The 24420-nt window shown below is 43.1% G+C and overlaps 2 protein-coding genes across 6 annotated transcripts in view; both read left to right on the top strand.

Annotated features, from left to right (window-relative positions):
- LOC6529874 (neurogenic protein mastermind) overlaps positions 1-24420 on the top strand; it is a 66880-nt gene that overhangs the window by 28976 nt on the left and 13484 nt on the right. For 3 of the 5 annotated variants that reach the window (XM_039373215.2, XM_002090795.4, XM_039373214.2), the window contains one exon: positions 18591-20636. In XM_039373215.2, the coding sequence (XP_039229149.1) occupies positions 18591-20636 (2046 nt within the window). Of the gene's footprint in view, positions 1-11547; positions 11715-17562; positions 18250-18590; positions 20637-24420 lie in introns of those variants that run through there. The other 2 variants (XM_039373216.2, XM_039373217.1) reach the window with 2 other exon arrangements.
- LOC6529875 (acylphosphatase-2) lies at positions 8460-9005 on the top strand. Its single transcript, XM_002090796.4, has one exon. The coding sequence runs from the start codon at positions 8584-8586 to the stop codon at positions 8914-8916; it is 333 nt and encodes a 110-aa protein (XP_002090832.1). The 5' UTR covers positions 8460-8583; the 3' UTR covers positions 8917-9005.

Below are 24420 nucleotides of genomic sequence, written 5' to 3'. Positions count from 1 at the left end.
AATGTTGTTATTTTAAAAGATGCAAAAAGCTAGCTAGGTTAGATGTATTTCATAATGTAGTTCCCAGCTATAACTGAACTATTGGGTTTAGTTAGAATAAGTTTCTTACCTAGTTCTTTACTTTGATTTTCGATTTATGTTTTTTGAACGCAGTAGTAATTCCGCGATTTGCATGGAGCGTCCCATCAATGCTTGTGGTTGTTCCCGCCTAACAAACTCCGATCCAGCCCCTAGAACACCCTAACAAAAAAAAAAAAACACCTAAAGCCCCATACCCATCTGCATTTCCCCCCCTCAACAAACTGTGCCACACTATTGAGTGCCGCGCCCACTTTTCACGCACGCCCCTCCGCTTGGCCAAGAAGTGCAAGGAAAGCGAAAACGAACAAAATATGGGGTGAAAAAAAAACGAAGATTGTTGAGGCAGCCACATAATCCACTTTTGCATCAGCCAAGCCAGCCGAGGCGGAGATGCCCCCTTTGCAACGACGCCCCTGTTCTGAAGTGCCTTTTGTTGCTGCAGAGAAATATAAAAAATAATTGGAAGTCGCTTGCAACGATGTTGTCGCTCTCGTCAGCCTCGCCGTTGACGTTTTGCTTGTTAGCTGCACACTCTCTCTCCAGTTTTCCTCGCATTTCCCATTTTTCCAGCACCAGCACCAGCTCCAGCCCCATCCCCATTTCAAGCCCCTTTCACTGTGCGGTTTCAATCTTTTTCCTGGGCTTCGCTTTTGATTTGACTTTTGTTTGCTGGTGATTAGGAGCTCAAGCAGGCAAAGGAGCAGGATTTGTTTAAACAATTTACAAATGCTCCATTGAGTTGCAAGTGGAGGTATTACGCGGGTGGAGAACTATTCCAGTTTTGGTTGCTCCCATTTTCAAAAATAAAGGCTTAAACTAACAGCCATTAGTAGTTCTAAACGAAATATAACGATGTTTTCGGTGTTATTTAGTTTTGGTATGATCCCTAACGCTTTAAGTTTCATTCTTGATGTGCACCTATTAGATTCTCTTATAATTTATGGTTTATAGCCTCGTATCGAAGCAATTTTCAAACTCGTTGACATTTTGGCTTGACCCAAACCCCTTGTGTCCTGTCATCAGCAACTTTTGGATGTGCTGCTAAATTAATAATTTTGATTGAGGTCCTTGGAGCTTCACTGACTTCCCTGTACCCCTCCTCTAATTGTTGTGTTATCCGCCGTGTTTTATCAACACTTTCGCATCATCTTGGGCCATCGTCAGTGTCGTCATCATCATAATCATAACTATTATTATTAACGGCAGAGAAACAAGCCTATTTAGCGTCAACAAGCACAAAATCGTCTGCTACCCCTTGTGCCAAGATATATCCCTCGTCTGCTGTCCTGCCGCCTACAAAAATCCTCCCCCGAGGGCTCGGCATCCGAAGAAAAAAGCAAATTTCCCACAAAACTTTAGCAGGCGATAAAAATTTGTCTACATTAGCTGAGAGAAGGAGCGAGGGAGCCGCACGTTGCACAGTTTTGTGGCATATGCCGCACGACTATGCACCGCCCAAAAATGTTAGACTAAAAGTAATGCACTTTAAGTCAGAAAATCTGTGAAAGAGTAAAAAGTAAATCGAAGGAAAAATGTCTTTTCATTAATTTCCATTTAATGAAGTTTCAAGCCCATAAATACATTTAAAATTTACACAATATATATCAGATTTATTAATACGAAAAGCCATTTAGGCACAAAATAGAACAAGGAGGTGGTTGTAAGATTAAGTAAGTTGCATTTTCTGTACGAGAAACTCTTACAGATTTCGTAGAGCACGGTAAAAAATTCGAAAATATGTGTAAAAGTAGTTTATTTTTCTCTGTGCACCCTCAGATGGCTAATCCCCCTTTCCGTTTCGGCAACTATCTATATCTGAAGTATTCTGTGTTTTGGTAACAATCTTAACGGTATTCGGCATTCGAGGCAATCTCATAGACCACCTTCGCTTCGTGTGTGGGTGCCATTTACATTTACAGGACAACAGTCGGTCTGCTGTCACCCTCTTCCCCCCGTTCCACCCGCCTGCTCCACTCACTGCCCCACCACCCCCCCAATACCCACAGTCCCCAACGCTCTGTGCAATTTGTGGCCTGGCTTTAAGTTGCTGGCTTAAGTGCGCATGTCCTGGACATGAAGATTGTCTGCCCGCTTTCCTTGCTCAATTATTGACGAAAAATTGTGAAAATTTGCCAGCCTGGATACTGTTAATTGCCTCCCAGTACCGAATTTGTATCTCCCCACCTCCCCCTCCCCACAGCAGACGACGTAACTTTGCCCTGCTCTTAAGCCACCTCAATCTTCGCTGATCGAATTAACTGATTTTGTTGTTGTTATTCTGCAGTGCGTTGACATAAACAAACAAAAGTTCACACTGAGGCAAAATAAATAAATAGAGTGAAAATTGCATTTCGTTAAATGGCGACGTCGACGATGTCGCTTAATTGAATATCGCCCAACAACAAAGGCCACAGCAATAACAACTATAGTTCTCCACCAGCAAATCCACTTGACGACAAGCAGCTAAGACAATTGCAGAGGGCGTGACAACCCTTTTCGCCTCGAGAGGCGCCCCCCTCCTCCGCCCCCGCTGCCACCACCCACTTTTCCTCCCGTTTTTGCACTATGCCTTCGTCATTGCATCAAAACAAAATTCAATTAAGTTGATTGCAAATCGTTGCCGTCAAAATGAAGACGAAAAGAAACACAAAAGGAACTGAAATCGAGCAGAAATTGCATAGAATAGGCGGTACATGTCAAAGTTTCGAAGTCAAAAATGTATTTAACCTACGAAAATGGTAAAAAAAAAAAATACATTTTTCAATGCGTATACGTAATTTTATTAAAGATTTAAGCGAAAATACCCGAGTTAATTTAAAAACAACACCTCATATATGGTGTTTTATTTATTTGAAGAGAGAACTGAATTAAATATTTTTAACGAATTAAATTTACTCTTTACCCTTCCATTTCATTTCATAGCGTATTTTGCGTGCATACACAGCTCTTTCATTGATCATATATCTTAATCACTTTTGGATAACATTTTTAAAACGCCAACAGTTTCGCCCATTTTATTCTTTAAAAAAGCATCCCATTACCAAACAATTTTATTAACAGTTGGCCCTGTTAATTAAAGCTTTCATTCACTCACACCACTTTTTTCCTCCGTTTCCCCTTGCGGCTTGTTCTTGTCAACTATTGGCCAACTATTCTTGACCGAGAGGCTAATTGGTATTGTCAGCACTGCCGCTGTCGTTTAGCCAATATAATATTACTATTTTTTGCGCGGCGACCGAAAGTTACATGGAAAATTTAAATTAAAAAATATGTTCAACTAAGTAATTTATATTTAACCGAAAAAATGTTGTTTTTGTCACTGTGAATGATTTATTTAAACAATCCGCACGCGAATAAAAACCTTTAATTAATTTACAAAACATATGCGCGGCTTTCAGTGCTTGACAACAGAAGCATAAAATTCAATTTTTCCGATATAGTTGGCCATCGTATGTGTTATGTCACCTGACTTATGAACCTTGAGTGGCAAATAAAAAATCTTTTAGCAATGGGTGTCAAAAATTAATGTTGCATGATCATTAAAAAAATGCATAATTGCAGATATTATTTTCGCAAATATTAAATTTTAATGATTTTACATGATATATCCTTTCAAAAATGGCTTGTTTACCTTTTCTAATTTTGTTCACACAAATTGGACAAACTTTTGGGTAATTGTACTTCTAATTGCTTTATTACAGCTTTAATTGCTCGTTCTAAAAACGCTCGCTGTTAATTTACAGCTGTTATTTAGCAGCAGAGGGTGCGAGCGAGGTGCCTGCCACGGGTTGAACAGAGAGGGAAGGAGTCACTTAGTCAGTGCGATTGCTTGGCTTGTTTTTGTGATGTTTCCTTTGTTTTGTTTTGATTTGCTATACCTCCGACTGTTTGTCTATGTTTTTTCCCTCTCCATTTCCCTGTCCTCTTTGTCATTGCCCCGTTTTCTCTCGGCTTTCCACTCGGATCCCGAAACACCGAGAAAGACCCTTTGTAAATTTTAATGGCAAATCTGCTGCCATTTGCGGCACATTTCGCGTACAATTTTCATTTTTGTTATGCCCACATATTTATTTTCATGGCTTGTCCTAGGTGGTTGGGTGTTTTGGGGGTGGCGGGTAGGCCCAGCGACCGCGTTTCTTGTACACACGCAGAAATAATAGATGTTTTTGAAATACAAAAATCTCAAACGGTCCTTGAAGTATGCAACAATAAATTATAGCCCGGGAAATGCAATTAATAATCTAAAGCGCACATTTCAATGCACATTCAGGGGATAATCGGAAATCCGATACATTATTTTATTTTACATGTTAGTTTTGTACTTAATGATTTAAACAAATATATCTATAAAATGATTCCCCTAACTCAAATTGCATTATCTGGTTTTTACCAGTGCACACCACATTGCTAAAGGGGCGCACTTTACATTTGTTGTTTATTTTGTCGTGAGCGTTGCCAGCCACGAGAGCATAGAAGACATGGCCACTGCGAGTGAGAAAGAGGCGAGAGCGCCAACGAGTGAATGTGTGAGTAAAGTGGGGAGCCGGCAAGAGTAAGAGAAAGAGAGTGAGTGAGTGAATGTCGATGGCTCTCCTTATTGTTGCTGCTTTTGCTGCCGCTGTTGCTGGCATGCCATTTCCCGTTATCAGTGGCAGACTTTCTGCCAACCTGCTGTCGTACGCTGTAAGCGTCGGCGCTGGCATCGCTGTCGCCGTCACTGTCTCAGCCTCTGCCTCGGCCTCTGCCGTCGCTCAACGGTGACGCCACGAACACCGCACAGTGAGTGCGAAATTCTGCTCGTTTGGGGAAAAAATATTCATATATCACCCTATTAATTAATGAAAATATTATATTTCATTTTGAACAATTAATAAAATAATAAAATTGTTGGTTAACTTATTGGGAAAAAGCAATAAAACTTTTGATTTGGTATACTGTATCGAGTTTTAAGTGTAGTTCTCAACTTTATAGTTCGAATTTGAGGAAATTTAAAAATGAATAAAATAATTAGCAGCCAAATTTTTATATACTGACATTATTGGTTTTTGAGTGCTAAGGAATAGATCGCATGCCACTGTGCCTCATTCTGTGTTCCTCATTTTGGATTTTGTGCGCACGCCGTGCCAGCTAATTTTGGATTTTCTAAGCGAGCCGAGTGAAATATTTTTAGCTTCTCGACTGCGACGCAGCTGCACAGTCGGCGCCGGCAGAGACGTCAACATGCAGATTTTTGCAATTGTTTGCCTTATTTGGCCGCTGACGTGATTTTGTTGTTGTTGACGTTGTGCTTGCTGTATTTTTAGCCAGTTGATTTATCATTCTCATTGCGTTTACGCTGCATTTGTGGCTAATCAGTTCTTTGTCTCTCTTCCTCTCGTTGCAGGTGAGTTTCCCCCGTTGTTTGTCTCATCAACGCATTGTTGTACCGTGTAAATAAGCATATTGTGCAGATAAAACCGTAAGTTAAGCTAAGTATCCGAGCGTTAAGGAGTCGCCATTACTGGAATGTTTGCATCATCGTCGAGTTATTCTGATAAGCCGAAGCCGAGATCACGGGTTACGTATACGCAGCGTAGGACATCTCAGTGATTGAGTGTTTATAACCCTATTATGAGCGGATTCTCGTAAATTCCACCGACTTCCAAGATAAATCAGATTGGAATGAGTGTAAATCCGTGTTTTAATTAGAATATAATTCCATTTAAATTCTGGATTATATTCCTTCTTTTGAGCAACACTTTATATCCAGTCTGTTTAGGGGCCATCATTTTTCTGCCTGCACTGCATAATAATTTTGTCATTTGCGTAAACAAATCAATGTGCGTGCGTGTGTGTGTGTGTGTGTGGCGAAGTGAAGTCTTCGTACCGCGAGTTACTGCTCACCCAAGCACTCCCCTTTTGAACTCCGAAGCCATTCGACTTCTTTCTCTTGGTATTCCGATTTTCCTATGCCACTGTAGTTGTATTTTTCCCAGCTTTTCCTCCATTTTCCGCCCGCTTTCCCCGTCGCGCGGCTTTGAAGTGTTTACATTTTGCATTTGAATTATCGCCGTTTTATATGCTTCGCTTTGATTTTCTATTCACTTGTTGGTATTGCCCTGTCTGCCTTACTTATTTTAAGCTAATTTTAGTATTTAGCTTTCGTTTGCATTTCAATTCAATTTGGAAAACGTTGGGGAAAACGCTGTGGGCTTGGAAAAGACCAAGTACTGTACTTTTTTATTTCTAATTTCGATTTAATTGTTGTTCTTGCCGCTGACGTTGTTGTTTTTGCTGTTGTAGGTTGTTGTTGTTTTTGTTTCGCCTTTTCCGATTTGATTTGTGTTAATGTTAATGTGTGTGTGCTTGGCGCCGTTCGGCTTGGCGGCCAAACGTTCTGAACAATAAAAGTTTTGAACTCAATGATAGGAAAATGCTTTGACTTTTATCCATTCCGAAAAATTGTTTGCATTGGTGTTCGTACGTTTATGTTTAATACGTTCATGTTTAATATGTTTATGTTTAATAGATGAAAATATGAAAGTTCAGATTAGTTAAGGCAACTCCGAGTAACATGTTGTTCATCTGGCAATCAGCTGATAACTTACTTAAGAAATAAATTCACGCATTTTCAGAGTCTTCAGCAGTTAGTAATAAAACATGATAACTTCATTATATAGACTTCCCCTTTTCCGATCGCAGTGATACAGTGCTGTTGAATTTTCCTTGCTAGCTGTGCTTATCTGGTGTTTATCCGTTCTGCAAGATCACTCATTTTCTCGCTCTCTGGCGTTGGCTTTTGGCTCTCTTTCTCCGACTTCACGCAGTTTGCCTTCGGAGAAGCCGAGTTTTGTTTACCGACTGACTTGTTGTTGTGGTGTTGTGTTGTTGCTGTCGCAATTGAAGCGCAGTTTCTGGCAGCAACAGCATGAGCTACAGTATCTATAGATATAGCCATACCTACATGTATACCTATACACCCGTTCGTAGCTCCAACGGCGAGGCATGCGAAGTCCCTTCAAGCGTTTCAACGTACATTTTTTTGTTGTTTTTTGCTGCGCTTCGGTTTGTTTGATTTGGCTTGCTCACCTTCGGCTCGACAGCAGCAGCAACAACTGCAACAACAACAGTATCGAACGGACGTCGACGGAGGCAGCGACGGAACTGCGACTTCGATGGAGGCGACGGCGATGGCGACGGCGGCGGTCTCAAATCCAACCTGAAATCCAACCTGAAACTCGAAACGAACCCGAGGCTCGTGCTGTTTCATTTGAATGGGCACACGACGGAGTTCGAGTTGGATTGGCCACAGTGTGCCGGCCAAATTGGAAGCCTTTGGTTCCACTTTGCGAAAACTTTTAAATTCGCTTAACCAAATTGACAGCTTTAGGGCCATTTCAACATACATACGTATGGTATGTATGTATGTACGTATTTTCGGTTCCTTGAAATGTATACAGTGCAGGAGGAAAATCGTTGGAAATATCTTTTTGGTTTTTGGTAGCCTTAGGTATCAGGCAGAAAAAACGCAAAGCCGTAAATTTAAAAAAATATAGTGAATCGTTAATATTTAATAGTCTTTCTTTATAAGCTAAACCTTAGAAGTAATTGTGAAGGAGTACAATTTATGTAGTCAATGGAAAACCAACCAAATGTTTGGCAGCTGGGGGACGAGTACTTGTAGCTGTAGTCATTTATCACAGACTTCTTTTGCAAATACCTTGGCTCAAAGGACCTCATTCCCAGGCCCTCTGCCTCTTTTCGTCTCCCATCCCGCTACCACTTGATCCTGTGCCTAGCCCATAAATATCGTATTAAATATTTGCCTTAGTATCGCCTGCGATGTCGGGGTTTCGCGTTTGCATTAACGCCGAATGTTGTCTGTTTATCTCGCTAGTTATTGTTCGCTGCCCATAGGTGGTGTTTTGCCATTTTCGAGGGGGGTGTTCGTGTGTCCGCTGGCTGTAGAGGGGAGGGGGCTTTTTGGTGGCAAGGGGGAGGGTTTCGCCTCTGGTTTGGTGGTTGCAAACTTTTGTGGCATTGCCAGTTGATTGGATTGCCATGAGATGAACTTGGCGTCGCATGTGGATGTGTGCGTGTGTGAATGAGTGTGGCAAGTGATTTATGAGTCCCCAGTGCTGATATGGGATACGCTATATGCGATGGATATACAATAGATACAATGTCATTAGCGCTCTCGCCGATACACTGTTCCTTTTTACGCTGAAAACTTCCTATTTCTATCTTAAAGTTGAATTTAATCACATAATGGCGATATCATAGACACCCACCAGTTTAGCAATCAATTTGAGCTCTCTTATGTTAACTTTATTAGAGGTTCACTGTACACTACAAAGCGCATTGCCCCAAAAGGAAACTCTTAACTCCTTAAGCGAATCCAGGAGCCACCGACATTTCTGTAACGAAAACTGACAAAAATCAACTAAATTTCAACAAGTGGAGTTTCCCTCTCGATCAACATTAAGTCGGAGTTATTTCTAGAAAAGACAAAGCAAACTAAACATGATGCAGCCAGCGGACCAGATCTTCGCCTGCGGATTCGAGCTCTTTGGGCGAGTACAGGGTGTGTGCCTGAGAAAGCAGACCCGAGATCTGGCCACAATGAACCAGGTGCGCGGGTGGGTGATGAACACGGACGAGGGCACGGTGAAGGGTCAGCTGGAGGGCACCCTGCCCAAGGTCAACGAGCTGAAGTTCTGGCTTCTGAATTTCGGCAGTCCGCGCTCGATTATCGAGCGGGCGGAGTTCACGCCCACCAAGGAGATCACATCGCACAACTTTAGCCGCTTCTCGATTCGCTACCACAACGTGTCAGCCACGAAAAAGGCCATTTAATGGAGGAATAGTAAATTGTCTGCTACCAAATTGTAACTGTGTATTGCTGTAATTATTTGTTTGGACCTTTAAATTGAGCTGCCTACGAAGTGCTTCTACGAACATCATTTATAAACCTCTAAAATGAAAAACAGGCTGCCAGCCACTAATTAGGCCGCACAAAGAAATGCTCAGCGCAATTACATGGAGGCTGGCACATCCACTATATACTTATTTTTATATATCTACAAAAGTAAATATATGTGAGATGACTTGGTTAGACAGACACCTGCAGCTTCAGCTTCAGCTTTAGCTTCAGTTTTCGCTTCGGCTTGGCCACATTTCCAGTTGAGCGACGCCCCAAACTGGCAATGAGTTTTTACGGCACACAAACAGCAGCCAACTGCCAACAGCCAAGAGCCGTGAGTCGAGGCAACAGACAATACTGGGTATACGGAATATCTAGAATAACAACAGAGAGCCGCAAATATTTATTGCAGTGCGCTGAACAAGAGCAAATTGAGTATTTTGATTGAAGGTGAAAATCTGGAAGTATCGTGACTTCTCAAGGCGGAAGGAATTATAAAAGTACATTTTAGGGAAGTGTGTCTTCAATTTAATTTGTATCTGTAAAAAGAAGATAGTAATACAGATAGTAATCTGTAAAAAGAAGGGTAATAGTTTAATAATGTAAGCCAAACGTTTGCCTCGTTTATTCGCTGCTTATCTGAAAAAATACATTGTTTGCCTTATTAGTTATTTTATTGTGTAGAACATTTCAAGTGATTACGCGCTCGAAAGTTTACTGAATTGTTTTAGAATTTCCTTACTGACCGTTACATATGTAAACATACTCTAGAAACGAGCAAGTAATATAGTATCCAAATGGTTATATAGCCGAATTTAATGATGCTACTCAAATTACCAATTATTCTGATTAATCTCGAGTGGTTTAAAATCAGAATCGGGCTGTAGTCGAAGTGCCACACGCACGTCTTATCACATTTTCGTGTTGTCCAAGTGTATCGCAAGTTGGAGCGAGAATTCAGTTGCCCTGGCTGTTGGAGCTGTAGCCGTAGTAGCTGTAGTGTTGGGCCCCCAAATGCCCTCCATGGGTCGCTGACTACCACGACGCCACTGCTCGCGCGATGGCGTCACTGCCGGCGTCGCTGCCGCCGAAGCACTGCGCATAATCACAACAAAATCAAACAAATGAACGGCACTGACACAGCGGCAACACCAACGGCAGCAGCAACAGCAACAGCAATAGGAACAGCAACAGCAGCAGCGGCAACAGCAACCACAGCAACAGCAGCAACATCAACATCATCGCAGCAGCAGCAACATCACCGCAACAGCAACAGCCTCGCGTTGCGTGTGTGCGTGCATGTGAGTTTGTGTTGGCAACTTCGTTGCGTGTGTAACAGGCGCCCAGATTTTCCGAGAGAGCTGAAAAAGAACATTTCCACATGCGGAGTGGTGAAGTGGTGGAGTGTTCCCATTTGTGGATGTTGGGCTTGCGGAATTTTTATAGGTTAAGCTGTAAGCGCTGCGAGGGGGTGTGGGGAGAGCCGAGGGAGGCGTGGCAGAGGCTGGGGCGAGCGAAGAGGGTTGCTGGTGTGGCCTTAACTAGTTTCAGCCGGCCGGTGTCGTTGCCTTATAAACGAGCGAGAAATGCGAGATAAAGAGCGGTTCGCACGAATCACTCGACTCACTTGGATTTTTGTGAGTGATTCCTGCGTGCGCCAAACCCAAACACAAACCCAAAAACCCCTGAATTTTCCCAATTCCCCCTCCTCCCGCTCGTGCTACCACCATCTGAAATTCCTTTGCGCATTCCTACGACGCTGACGTCGCTGCCTGTTTCCGGTGTCACTTCCTTATTTAGTTGTTCACGGTGTTTGTTGTGTGTGTGTGTTGTTGCCTGGCTTTTGGGTCGGATTTCGCTGGATTTCGTCCTTGTAGGCTCAACCCATTTTAACAGCCATCAAAAAGTGGCAGCGTATTCAATTTGCCTGAAAGCCAGGCCACCCGCAAAAAACATGAAAAGAAGCGAAGAAAACAGAAACGATGATCATTAGTCGGATTATTATTAGTCTATTAGTGGTAATCAAATTTATGGCACAAATACAAATTGAGGGAAAACTTTCATGACGCCAAAATGGAAATTGAAAACACCGCGTTTGGCAGCGGCGGGGATTGGTGGAAGGGGGGTGGTGTAAGACAGGTTGTCGCGGCATACATAAATGCAAACACTTTGTGCAAATATTTGTGTCATTAAACAAATGACAAACGAATTGGTTTCAACATGAAATCCAAGAAAGAGAGAGAGAGAACGACACAGTGGGAGAGAAAAAGAGAGAGGGAGAGCAGCTGACATGCAACATGCTAACAGCAGAAGCAGCAACAGCGGCAGCTTATCAACCGTCTGTTATGGCTAACAGCGACTTCCCCGCAGCAACACTCATACCAACAGCCACCCACTCGCACACAGATACTCACTCACTGCGGCGCTGCAACAATGCAAAAAGCAAACTTTCTCGCTGCCCGTTTCGCAGCTGGCGTCGTGTTGCTGCTGCTGCTGCCTCTGCCAGCGTCGCTCGCGTCGCTCGAAGTCGCTTCGTTTGGTTTCGCTGGCAGCGGCTCGTGCCAGTACTCAACCGACTGCCAAACGGCGCACGACAAACCAGCAGCAGCAGCAAAAGCAGCGGCAGCAGCAGCAACAGCAACAGCAACACGACGCCAGCAGCAGTAACAGCCGCACGGCAGAAACAGCAACACTAGCCAAAGAAAAGTTGAGCGCTTCTTTTTTGTTTGCGGTTCGTTCCCTCAGCGATAAAAACACAACAGCAACAGCAATGGCAACGGCAACAACATAAGCAACAACATTAGCGACTATGGCAATATAAGAAAAGAAAACAAATTAAAAAGAAAAATTAAAAACTGCACTTAAACTAAATGAAGAAATAAAGTGTTTGAGTGCTAAAACGTTAGTGTTTGAAATGTGAAAAGCGAAGAGAAATAATTTAGTGTCACACAGAAAGAGTAACAGTACTTTTAAATCGCTAAGATGAGAGAAAAACATAAACAAAAGTATTGTACAAATTGAAAAACACCAACAAACATATTGAAGTCAATCTGCTGTGATCAAAATCAGCTGTGATTATGTGCGAAAAGAAAAACGTTTTCCACGTCTCTTGTGCTCATGGAATTTAACTTATTTTATTTACGAGATCTTCTGCTAAATTCCTGTGTGCTTTCTAGCAATTATTTAACTCAACCCCCTGTCCTGTTTATTTATTTGACATTTTATTCGCTTTTTCGTGACTGGTTCTTGGATGGGAAATTGTGCATAGCAAATGCAAATTTATTAGGTGCAGACTTCGTAAGACTCACGTAAGACGTAAAATGGCAGAAATTAAAAATCATAAATCAAAAGTGCTAAATAAATCAGGAGGAAAATTGAGCAAAACAAAAAGTGTGCGTATGTGTGTCGGTTTTTTGGTTTTTTCTTCTTTTTTTGCCACTCTTCGGCTTAATGGAAATCATTAATTACATTGCAGTAAATCCGTTTGGGAATTTTTACGCTGTGCATAATTTTTGTTTTCATAAATTATAAACTTTTATGTTTGGTTCTTAGTTGCTTGCTAAAATATCAATGAAAACACTTTTGGCCAACATAAATTTCCGTTTGATTTCTCCGCGTGGCTGCATGAGTGTGCGCGTGTGTGTGTGCTGGTGTGTGTGTTACGCATATTGCTTAGACAAGTGGCCGAGAAGCGTGGGGGAAATGGGGGGTTGAGGTGGGGGAGGAGGAAGTGCAGATCTGAGCGAGCAATTGGTCGTTTGTTATGCCCTCACCGAAAAGTGGGGCATGCTCACAATGCCATGAAGTAGAACACGTTTGGAACTGTGCATATATGTATATTCGTATCTGCACTTACGTATTCATAAAGATGTGCACACACTAATGGCCATCTGTGCCTCAGTTTGTGTGCCCTGCATTGGGCGAACAATTGGGCTGATTAACGGCTTTGAATTATGCAAATTTCGATGGTTAGTTATCAGCGGGGTATTTAGATACACACCTGCTGTTACAATTCGGTAATTGTTTCGTTTTTTCACAGTTTTCCTTAGCGGAATTGTGGTTGGGGTTTTTAAGTGCATAAGTCTATAACTATTTCTTGTTTTAGCTCTTTAAATATTTAAAATATTTGGATGATATGTTTAAAGGGTATTCCAGAGTTAACCATGCTCAGGAACTTCCTCCACGCTTTTGTCTCGTGGTGTATAATTGAATAGTGAGAGACAAGAGCATTCAGGAATTCTTGGGCGAAACAACAGCAATAGTAATAGCAACAATTGCCTTAGAGCGAGCAACAAGCTAACATAAACCGAACTGAGAAATCTGGCTTAGCCTTTTGGCGTTGCGGAAATTGATGCTGCCTCTGCCGCAGTCGCAGTCGCTGTCGCGGTCGGCGTCGCTGCGTTGCGACTACATTAATCTTACTTTTATTGCTCTTTCTGTTGTTACTGCTGTTTAATTAATTTTTGGTAAACATAATTTCCCATTGGGCTTTATGCGCCAGCTCAGTTAAATGAGTTGAATAATGATTTATAATTCACTTCATACTTTTCTCGCGATTTTATATTTCCTTCATCCCACTGCCGCCTACTTTTCAATAATTTGCAAAAAATTAATAGTATGCAAAATATAATGCGAGTAAGTGAAGTGCGAATGCTAGGGGCAAAAGGCAGGGGGAGGGGTTGCAAGGAGTAGGACGCAAAACAAGGCCATAATATTACGCATACGCCGTGTATGTCGGGAAAAATACGGGGTAAGAAATGGTTAAAATAGCAAGGAATTAATTGGAGGCGTTCGTTTTCAGGGGGTGATACAAATACAAAGGGGGTGTGGGGGGTGGCAAATGAGCGGCTTTCTGTTATGGCTGACACTTGAGCGAACGTTTTAAGTTACACTTTTAATTAATTGTTGTGAATAAATGATGGCGCGCTGGCAAAGAAGAAAACGCGCGAGAACAGTGAAGCGGATAAAAAAAACGGTTGACAAAGAGCCAGGGGAAAACTATTTGCATATCTCATTTAAATTGCATGTAAATTGGAATTCGAACTTGGATTTTCAGTTTTAAATTCGAATTCGACAAAGTGCCGTTTTCTGATTCTCCATTTTACACAAAGAACTTATAAGATTATGGTATACTTTAAAAGATTTCGGAATTTCCCTTATTTCATTTAAAAATATCGCTTTTGTTTTTGCTATTACGTGCTTTTTAAAGGCCGAATAATTTCCAGCCTTATTATTTTTAGGTACTGTTATATGTTAGCAATGTAACTTTTAAGACTCAAAATCTTTTTAATTTTTCCTCATAAACGTATTGACCACGTTCGCCTTCTTGTTCTTGGACATCCACGGCCACTTCGCCTCTATCATCTTTCAGTTCCTGTCTCTCAGCACCTACATACCACACAATGTAGCAACTAGCAACTCGACTCAACCAACTAATCAAACAACACGGACGCGAAGCGAAGGCTTTCCACGAAACATTTGATGTGTTTTCTGATGTTTTCCTTTTTTTTCTGTTTTTGTTAGGGATGAGACGATTTCCGTTTTCGGACTAGCTGCTATATAGCTATAGTGTATTGTTTTTTCTTCTTTTTTTCTGGTGCTGAGTGGCCGAGAGTGTCGGTTTGGATTCGCCGCTAATTCGCATTAATCACGCATTAATCACGACGCGTTGGACGCGCTCTCTTTTGTTTATGCATTGGAATCATGAAAACGAAATTCGTACAAACTGAACTGCTGAACGTCGCCAATGTGGAAAGAAGCTTTTCCACATTTTTATTTTTACACGCAAAAATTTACTAGCTCTCGGCGACGGGGAGGAAGCGAGACAGAGCGACTGGGTGCAAAAGAGATGGGTGAGGTCTTCTTACTCACGCTTTTGTTGTTGCTTATTTTTAATGTGTCAAGGTTCGCGGCATAATTTCTGTTGCTTTATTTTATTTGCGCGTAAAGCAAACAGAAAATATATTAAAGCGCGACGCAGGCTGATAGACAGTGAAAATACCGAAGCGAGTCATAAGCTGAAAAAGTTGTACTTTCTTTTTGAGCAACCAATCAGAAAAGGTACAACGAAAAAATAAGTAACTTTATAACTAGATTTATAGGAATTGTAATAGGAATAGTAAATACTTCTTTCGCTGTGATTTCGGTTCAACTCGTCACAATGTGACCAGTACTTCAGTGAGCCCAACCTTCGATTTTCAGTATACCTCAGACCCCAGACACTTGCCCCCCACCCCCCCGACAAAGTTATTAAGCCCCACCAGCAAGCAAGACATAAAAGCCAAGACGGAGGCCAGAGCGAAGGCAAAGGCGAAGATGAGGATGTCGACATCGACATCGGAGGCGACGCATCGATAAATGTAAATGCAGTAAATGTAGTGGGGAATTAGGGGAGGCATGGGCATGGTGGGTTGGGGGCTTCCTCAAAGGGTTGAGGGGAATGGGGGGGAGAGAGGCTAAAGGGTACGGTACGAAACTGTGGTATAGTTATAGGTGAAAAAGATGGAAGGCAAAGTGTGCGTGGTGTGGGGGTGGCACTACGGAGAGGGCAAAACATTTTTATTACCGCAGTGGAGTCGTAAAAAACTAAATTACTTTTAAGTTTGTAAATTGTGTGAGCTACCGCTCTCTTTCTGCACCAGCATAACCATCTCTTTCTGCAATAGGTTACATATTACGGCACTGGCACCCATCTCCCTCTTCGCCTCTTCTCCCCCATCTTCACCTTTTCTACCACTAGCGTTTTCCCACCGCTTCTGGTCAACGCAAGTTTGCATTCTTTGTGTCACGCTTCCATCGAAAGATACCGAAAACACAGATACATTCGCAGATACAGATACAGATACAGCCAGCGAAAGAGACAGCAAGTGTGAAGATAGAGGGCAGTAAGAGGGATGGCATGATCGATGGTAGCAGCAGCAGAGGCGCAGGGAAAAACAAATTTATGAAACGTCATTTATTCATAATGAGCCAAGCGAATGGGGAAAAGTGTTGGCGCGTGTATCGAAACGAACGTTGGTGGGGCAATGTGGGGAGGGGGTGTGGGGTTTGGTTTGTGTGCGGGGTTGGTAGTGAAAGAAATGGGAGAGATGGGAGAAATGGGGAGATGGCCGAAACGGGCCAATTGTGTGCATTGCATTTCGAGTGTTGTAAAGTGCCATAAACTTATTAGGCGAAAGTGTTTCGTGAGTGCGAGAAATTGTGCATGAATGTGAATGCGTAATGAGTGCTATTCACTTTGTTATTCATTTGGGGGATAGTTTTGCGCAGCCGATTGTAATTGTTTAACCGCCGGTTGAGTGGCTATCGATGACCTGAGTGCGTGGTCTTTGCTGCTCAAGAGGACATTTTCCTTATTGATTGAATAATTTAATTAGGCTCTGTGGGTTGCGACCTTAAGTAAGTGCTTTCCGTTCCAATTTTCCAAATGTGTTTTAAAGGACTTTGAAATCAGTTACGTTCATATTCGACAACACATTTACTCATTGTTTTTTGTATTCAATCCTACAAAATCTTGCAGTTTGTAGGCTCATTTGGGGAACAATTTTCGAATATTGGGTGTATGTTTCCCAAATTTGAGAGCCCGCTTTTTCGAAGCTTCACTGTATGAAGGTAGTCGCAGAGTATGTTTTTAAATTGCGGTGAATAATTCTGAAAACGAGTCACTTGCATTTCGCAACCTTCTGCACACTTGCAACTGAATCCTCTGCTTCTTCTCACTTTGAAGTATTATATCGTGTGCACTAGATACGCACACAGATACAGCGGCACATACAAGCACACGCACACCTCGCGACCCCACTCACTTGTCATTGTGTTGGTTGCTGCGCCTATTCGCGGCTATTTTGTATACATTTTGCATTAATTAAAAACAAAATAAACAGCAAAAGTCGCGGGCGCTTGGCCTGCACGGAGGCATGAAAATAAAAACTGAAAAGCAAACACATTCTGATTTAAATGTGATTGTTTTCTTGTTTTTTTTTTTTTTGCGGCCATCGTCTTTCTTTTTTATCCTCTTCGTTTTACGTACCAAGCAAGTGGAATTAATTTGATGTTTTTTCACGATTTTTCAACAAAATGATACTTGGGTATTATGCATGTACATAAATAGGCATTAATGAACGAGTTTTATTTGGAGGATTTAAGCGATCTTACAAGAAATAAATAGTGTGAAATATTTGTTGTATAATCTTAACTTTCTGCAATTTGTTGTGATTTTTGCTAATATAGAAGTGGTTAATATTTCGTATAGGTGATATAAAAGCAAAAACCTGCTATTAAAAAAAATTAAGATACTTGTCTATAGAACTCATATACCCTTGATTATGCGATTGAGGGGCATCGAAAGCGCTGAAGTAAGGCAGAACAGAAACAAAAACAACAACAAAAGCGGAGCCGACGCCAACACAACGCACACTGGCGCATAAATTCTCACACAGATACTCTGGCGTTCTGGTTCTCTTTTCTCCGTCGACTTCGGCATTCTGCCACTGATTAGAAGTGTCTTTGCCTTTTATGTTATTGTTTCTGCCTCTGCCTCTGCTCAGCTCTGTGTTTTTTAAGGTTTGCTTTTTTTCTTTTTTACATTTTTGATACATTTTGAGACGCCTGTGTGTGTGTGAGTGTGATTTTTGCCAATGCCTGTGTGCACTTGCGATTTTCATGAAATTTCGCTACGGCTTTTCAATAATTTGTGCACGTCTTGCAAGTGAATTTCTTTTGATTACTCTTGCCAAGTCAGCGATGTAGTTGCCATTGTTGTTGAGTGTTAATCGAATCGTGCTTCCCATCCATGCAGTATACATATGCAATATGAGTTATATGTCTGTACATGTGTACCACTAATTTATGTATAATTTCTCACTGTGTGCGCCGCAGCTGAACAAATCAAATTATAATCAAAAGAACTCGAGATCGACGAAGAAAACTGTGAAGAAAATCAAAAGCCCAATGCGCCCGCGAAGTAAATGCAACAAAATGCAACATTTTCGACGCTACTCAGCACTGTCGACGTCGTTACACAACACTGGTCCGAAAAGTTCTCCCTATCGAGTGCTAGCGTAAAATCTCCCCACAAATCCCCGGACCAAGTCTACCAACGCGCCTATCAAATCATCGTGCTAAAGCTGTTTTAACTTTTGTGTCTATATATCGAAGTGTTTCCAAATCCGAGCAATCGACTCTTAATGTCCGTACTACTCAAAAACTAAACTAAATCTTCGCCCAAGCCAGCAAAAGCTATAAACGAACTATCTATGAATATTTGGGTAAGATTTGGAGATCTAATGCTTCAATGATATTATTATATAAGTAATTAAATTATAAATGAGGGTAGCTTAGTACTTATGATATTTACATTAGTTAAATATCCTTAGAACTGATTTCAATGATATTATTATTTAAGTAATTAAATCATAAAAGAGGGTAGCTTAGTACTTATGGTATTTACATTAGTTAAACATCCTTAAAACTGATTTTAAACAAGGAAAAAATATTTTGGTTGTTCAGATTTGCTATACAACTTAGTCACATTACTATTTTTTGAACTTTGAAAACTTTCAAACACATTCTATAACGTATGCTTATTTGGCCTTTTCTCCCAATTTAGCAACAAAAATTCCTGAAACGACCCGCGGAGGATGTTGACAATGGCCCTGACAACTTTGAACCCCCGCACAAGTTGCCTAATAACAACAACAATAGCAATAGCAACAACAACAATGGCAACGCGAATGCCAACAACGGTGGCAACAACAATGGCTCCAATACCGGCAACAACAACACGAACAACAACGGCAACAGCACCAACAACAACGGCGGCAGCAACAACAACGGCTCTGAGAATCTAACCAAGTTCTCGGTGGAAATTGTACAGCAACTGGAGTTCACCACATCGGCGGCCAATTCGCAACCGCAGCAGATAAGCACTAATGTCACTGTAAAGGCGCTGACCAACACATCGGTGAAGAGTGAACCAGGTGTGGGCGGTGGCGGAGGGGGCGGCGGTGGTGGCGGTAGCGGAAGCAACAACAACGGAGGCGGGGGAGGTGGCGGAAACGGTAATAACAACGGTAACGGCGGAGGTGATCATCACCAGCAACAGCAGCACCAGCAGCAGCAACAACAAGGCGGCGGACTGGGAGGCCTCGGCAATAATGGAAGGGGCGGGGGACCCGGCGGCATGGCCACGGGTCCCGGGGGCGTGGCAGGTGGCCTTGGTGGCATGGGCATGCCACCCAACATGATGTCCGCCCAACAGAAGTCCGCCCTGGGCAATCTGGCCAATTTGGTGGAGTGCAAACGGGAACCGGATCACGATTTCCCCGATCTCGGCTCATTGGACAAGGACGGTGGTGGCGGACAGTTTCCCGGCTTTCCCGATCTACTCGGGGATGACAATTCGGAGAACAACGACACGTTTAAGGATCTCATCAACAACCTGCAGGACTTCAATCCCAGTTTCCTCGATGGCTTCGATGAGAAACCGCTGCTGGACATCAAGACGGAGGATGGCATCAAGGTGGAGCCTCCCAATGCCCAGGATCTGATCAACAGCCTGAATGTGAAGTCCGAGGGCGGTTTGGGTCATGGTTTCGGTGGCTTTGGCCTGGGTCTGGACAACCCGGGCATGAAGATGCGTGGCGGCAATCCTGGCAACCAGGGCGGCTTTCCCAATGGTCCAAATGGTGGGGCCGGTGGTGCTCCCAACTCCGGTGGCAATGGTGGCAACTCTGGTAATCTCATGTCCGAACATCCGCTGGCTGCTCAGACACTCAAGCAAATGGCCGAGCAGCATCAGCACAAAAATGCCATGGGCGGCATGGGTGGATTCCCCCGACCGCCGCACGGCATGAATCCGCAGCAGCAGCAACAACAGCAGCAGCAGCAGCAGCAACAGGCCCAGCAGCAGCATGGCCAAATGATGGGACAAGGGCAGCCGGGTCGCTATAACGACTACGGCGGCGGCTTCCCTAATGACTTTGGCCTGGGACCCAATGGTCCGCAGCAGCAGCAGGCGCAGCAACAGCAGCAGCCGCAGCAACAGCACCTGCCGCCGCAGTTCCACCAGAAGGGTCCTGGCCCGGGTGCCGGCATGAATGTGCAGCAGAGCTTCCTGGACATCAAGCAGGAGCTCTTCTATTCCTCTCAAAACGATTTCGATCTCAAGCGTCTGCAGCAGCAGCAGGCCATGCAGCAGCAACAGCAGCAGCAGCAGCAGCAACACCATCAGCAACAGCAGCAGCCCAAAATGGGCGGTGTTCCCAATTTCAACAAGCAACAACAGCAGCAACAGGTGCCGCAGCAGCAACTGCAGCAGCAGCAGCAACAACAGCAGCAGCAGCAATACTCACCCTTCAGCAACCAGAATCCCAATGTGGCGGCCAACTTCCTCAATTGCCCGCCAAGGGGCGGTCCAAATGGCAACCAGCAGCCGGGCAATCTGGCACAGCAGCAGCAACCCGGTGGTGGACCGCAGCAGCAACAACAGCGCAGCAACGCCGGCAACGGGCAGCAGAACAATCCGAATGCCGGACCCGGCGGCAACACCCCAAATGCGCCGCAGCAGCAGCAATCGACCACCACCACGCTGCAGATGAAGCAGACGCAGCAGTTGCACATTAGCCAGCAGGGTGGCGGAGCCCATGGCATTCAGGTGAGTCCAAAAGCCCTTTCAGTGGAGTTAAGTTAGTTCAGTTGGCTAAGAAGCGTAGTAAAGCGTCCAGAAATCCCCAATGATGGTCCTAAAAACAGCCCGTTGCCCGCCTATATGGAGCTTATCCAATAGCATAACGCTACTTAATGCCATTGACACGTATGTAAATTTCCATGCATATTTAAGTTATCAGCGTAACGAAGTCAACAGCTTTTCACGAAAATCCCGACAGCAGAGGCAGCGGAAAAGCTCCTAGGGGGTGGTTTTTCCACATTGAGTGAAACGCAAGCTCCCGCTGCTGCTTTTCCACTCGACCATTTCACTCAGTCGACTGACTGCTGCTTGTTTTCTTTATATTTATCTGGCTTTGTTTTTGTTGTCGGGAAAGGATCATAAATCATGTTGTGGCAAACAAGCCGAGCAAACGAACCTTTGCCCGCTTTTCCCGCTTTCTCCCCCGCTCTCTCTCTCTCTCTCTCTCTCTCTCACGGTCTCTCTTCCTCGTCGAGTTTTCACTCTCTGGCATGGCGTTTAACCCTCGCTTTGCCATTTCCACTCGCCAGCCGAGTTTATCTCTGTCCATTAATTTTACCACACATCTGTTCATAAAATTGCTCGGCGACCTGGCGCTCGGCTTCAGTGAGTCCTCGGCAGCGAGCGAGTGTCCTGGCGCTGCGGTCTCTCTCAGTTGTTGGTGTCCACCGACCTCTGTCTGCCGCTTTTCTCACACGTCACCCACTTGCCTCGAATTTCCCGAGTTCCATGTGCTCCATTTTCATTACGTGAGCGAGCAAAGGGACGCTACCAGCAAAAAGTGGATTGAGCTTGGCTTCTATTGCTGCGTTGCGTTTTAGGGTTTTTCGTGAATGGAAATTTCTGCTTCAAGTGGCGAAAAAGGAGCTTTAAGATCTGAGAAAAAGAAGCGAGTAGGAAACAGAAAAAGGAAGCTAATCTATGCACAGAAATGCCCAAACAGGGGATGCAATGGGGACGTCAGAAGCCTTAGAAGATCTCGCCGAACAGAAGCTATTTGAAGCTTTAGCAAAACAATGTAAATGAGGAAATGCTAAGAAAATGATTCATTTTTTGTAAAAGAAAATTGTGTATTTTACTATGATATTTTTTATATGGAATTATTGGAGTTTATACCATAACAACTCCATTACGAGTGTCAAAAAGTATGCATTATATTTTTTGAATTGTCTTTCTAATTATGGTTAAGTCTAGTTGAAAGAACTTTTTCTTTTGCTGCCCAGCGAGTCTTACATGTTTGATCCTTATTTATTGTGCTCCATTTTGGAAACAGCCCATGGGCCCATGAACATTTACTGAGCTTCGTCATCACTCATCCATATAGTAATGCATTCATCACTTGATTGCGCCGCCACGACCCCGCCCCCTAGCTCCATAGCCTCCCTGCCCCTCCCCCTGCCCATGCCTTTGAGGGCACTTTTTCCGGAAAATGCATGGGAATCTCTCGCACAAAAGCAATATTCCCTAGCCACATGCATCCTTACACACAGTGCCATGCACACATACATATATACATATGCATATATGTACATATACATATGCACTAAACCTAACCCATATTCATTATCCGCTCCAAATTGTTTTCCTGTTATTCGCAACAACAAGAACAGTAGCAACAACACCCCAACATTTCATTTACAAAATGAAAGTGCAAAACTTTTTAAGTTAAGTTTCATGTCGCTGAGTAGTTTTCATCAGAGAACAGCCAAAAAAGCATGGAAGAGAGAAAGGCGAAAGGCGAAAAAGGAGAAGGCAGAGGGAGAAGGATGTGGAGATAGAGGGAGAGAACGAAATGCTTTTGGCCTGGTCGAAAAAGGGACACGGCAACGGAATTTTATCCGATTTTTGGTCAGCTACACTGCTAAAACACAGGGCCAATACATTACATATTACTAGTACATTTCATGATTTAATATGATAATAGTTCTTTTCATCATAGAATCCACTTGTAAATATTGACCTCTTAACATTCATAAGAATGTGTAATAACTTAAAATCATATAATTATAATCATAAAATACTTGTTTTCTATGCTATGTTCATTTTTATGTAAATCCAAACCAAGTTGATTTTCCACCGTGCACCTTTTCCTGGGCGCATTTAGCTCAAGTTTTACCATGAATTTCGTTCATGCATTAACCCTCGGTTGCCTGAGACTTTTCCCTCTTAGCAATCCCAAGACCCGTTGCATAGAAAATAGTTGAAGCAAGTTGAGTGCCGTAGAAAATGAAGGGAAAAGCAGGGGGGAACAACAGTTTGGGGAGGCAAAACTTGTTGACGATTGAGATTGAAATTTTTCGAGGTTTATTATAATTTTTTATTCAGACTGCCCACTAGCCAGCCACTCAGTCCCAGTCGCAGTTGCCCTCGTCCTTCGTGTCCTTGGCGTCTAGTTTTCCGCCCTCACTGCCGTTTTTCTCAGTGGACCATAATCAAAGGCTGTCCTGGCGAATCCTTTTGGCTCGCTTATCGGCCCAAGACACAACACGTATACACACTTAAGTCTAACGATATATTTGCATAGGACTCATTAAAAATGCCCCAAAAAGAGGAGGCATTTGGCAACGAGGGTTGCAAGAAGCCAAAACAGCATCGGATTCAACGAGTTTTCTCGGCTCAATAATATTTTGCGAGGGTAGGGAGAGGCAGAATGTGGGGAAACCGCTTAAGTGCAAGAAATGAGCGGGCAAAGTGTAAAATGTACAATGAATATGACAAAGAACGGTGGCCCAAGAAGCGACTGCTGCTATATGCACAATATAAATTAAGCGCGGAGGAAAAAAACCGGGAAGAATATAAAGTTGGAGTGGAGAGAATGTGTAGAAAAGCAGCAACGGCAACAGCAAAATGGAAATTATACTTTTTACTAATGAGGTTCTTTACCCAAGAAGGATGACAGGCCATTTTTAATGGCTTTTCATTTGGCAGATTTTTAAGAGGTCTATTCAGGGTTTCCTTTTTTTTTTTTATTTATTTTTAGCTCAGCTCAACACTTTAAATTTGTTAGCCTTAAAAACAAAGCTAAGCAAAAACAGTGTTTCAAATATGCCCAGCAAACTACGTAACATCAATTAAGTTTGGCTCTAAAAGCCCCTCATCGCACACGAAACACTACCCCATTACATGGCGATTGTAAATAATATTTATCAGATACTTACTGTGCAAAATGAAACTTATAGTTATAACCAAAGCAACCGACGGGGCAGAAAAAACCAGGCAACAGGCAACAGCCAAACCGAAAACAACCGTAGCCCCGGCTAAAAGTTCAATGAATTCAAAATGCTGGCCATTTTGCATGTCCTGCATTAACTCGTTAAAATGCCAGGAACAACAGCAGGGAGGTGTAGTTCTTGCCACCAACAAATTTGTGTAAATACAATAAAAAGTGGGGAAATGTCGGAAAATGCTGGGAGAACGGGGTGCGGGGGAGGCTTCGGTTGGTCGATCCGCAGGCGAAAGCGTCATCAAAATGCCAGGGCGCACAAAAGTATGCAGCGGAAATGTGCAAAACGTGAAAATGTGCGGAAATTATACTTGCGCCAGGCAGCCACACACACAGAGAAAGAGGGGAGAGAGAGAGAGAAAGAGATGGATAGAGAACGAGAGAGATAGATAGAGGAGCTATGAAAGAGACAGCTAGAACGCTGCGACTGAAGAGCGGGTCATATCAGATTTTATGACGGCCCGGGCGACTTAATGAAGTAAGCGAGAAATGCGAGCACATGCGACCAACTTCGAACTGCGAACTGCG

This window comes from Drosophila yakuba, chromosome 2R, assembly GCF_016746365.2.
Source record: "Drosophila yakuba strain Tai18E2 chromosome 2R, Prin_Dyak_Tai18E2_2.1, whole genome shotgun sequence".
Taxonomy (NCBI): domain Eukaryota; kingdom Metazoa; phylum Arthropoda; class Insecta; order Diptera; family Drosophilidae; genus Drosophila; species Drosophila yakuba.
Note: the sequence above shows the minus strand (reverse complement) of the source record. Positions and strands in the feature narration are given on the sequence as shown.

What these genes read in the sequence shown, in the direction of transcription:
- LOC6529875 (XM_002090796.4), top strand. Translation starts at nt 8,584, where the DNA reads ATGATGCAGCCAGCGGACCAGATCTTCGCCTGCGGATTCGAGCTCTTT.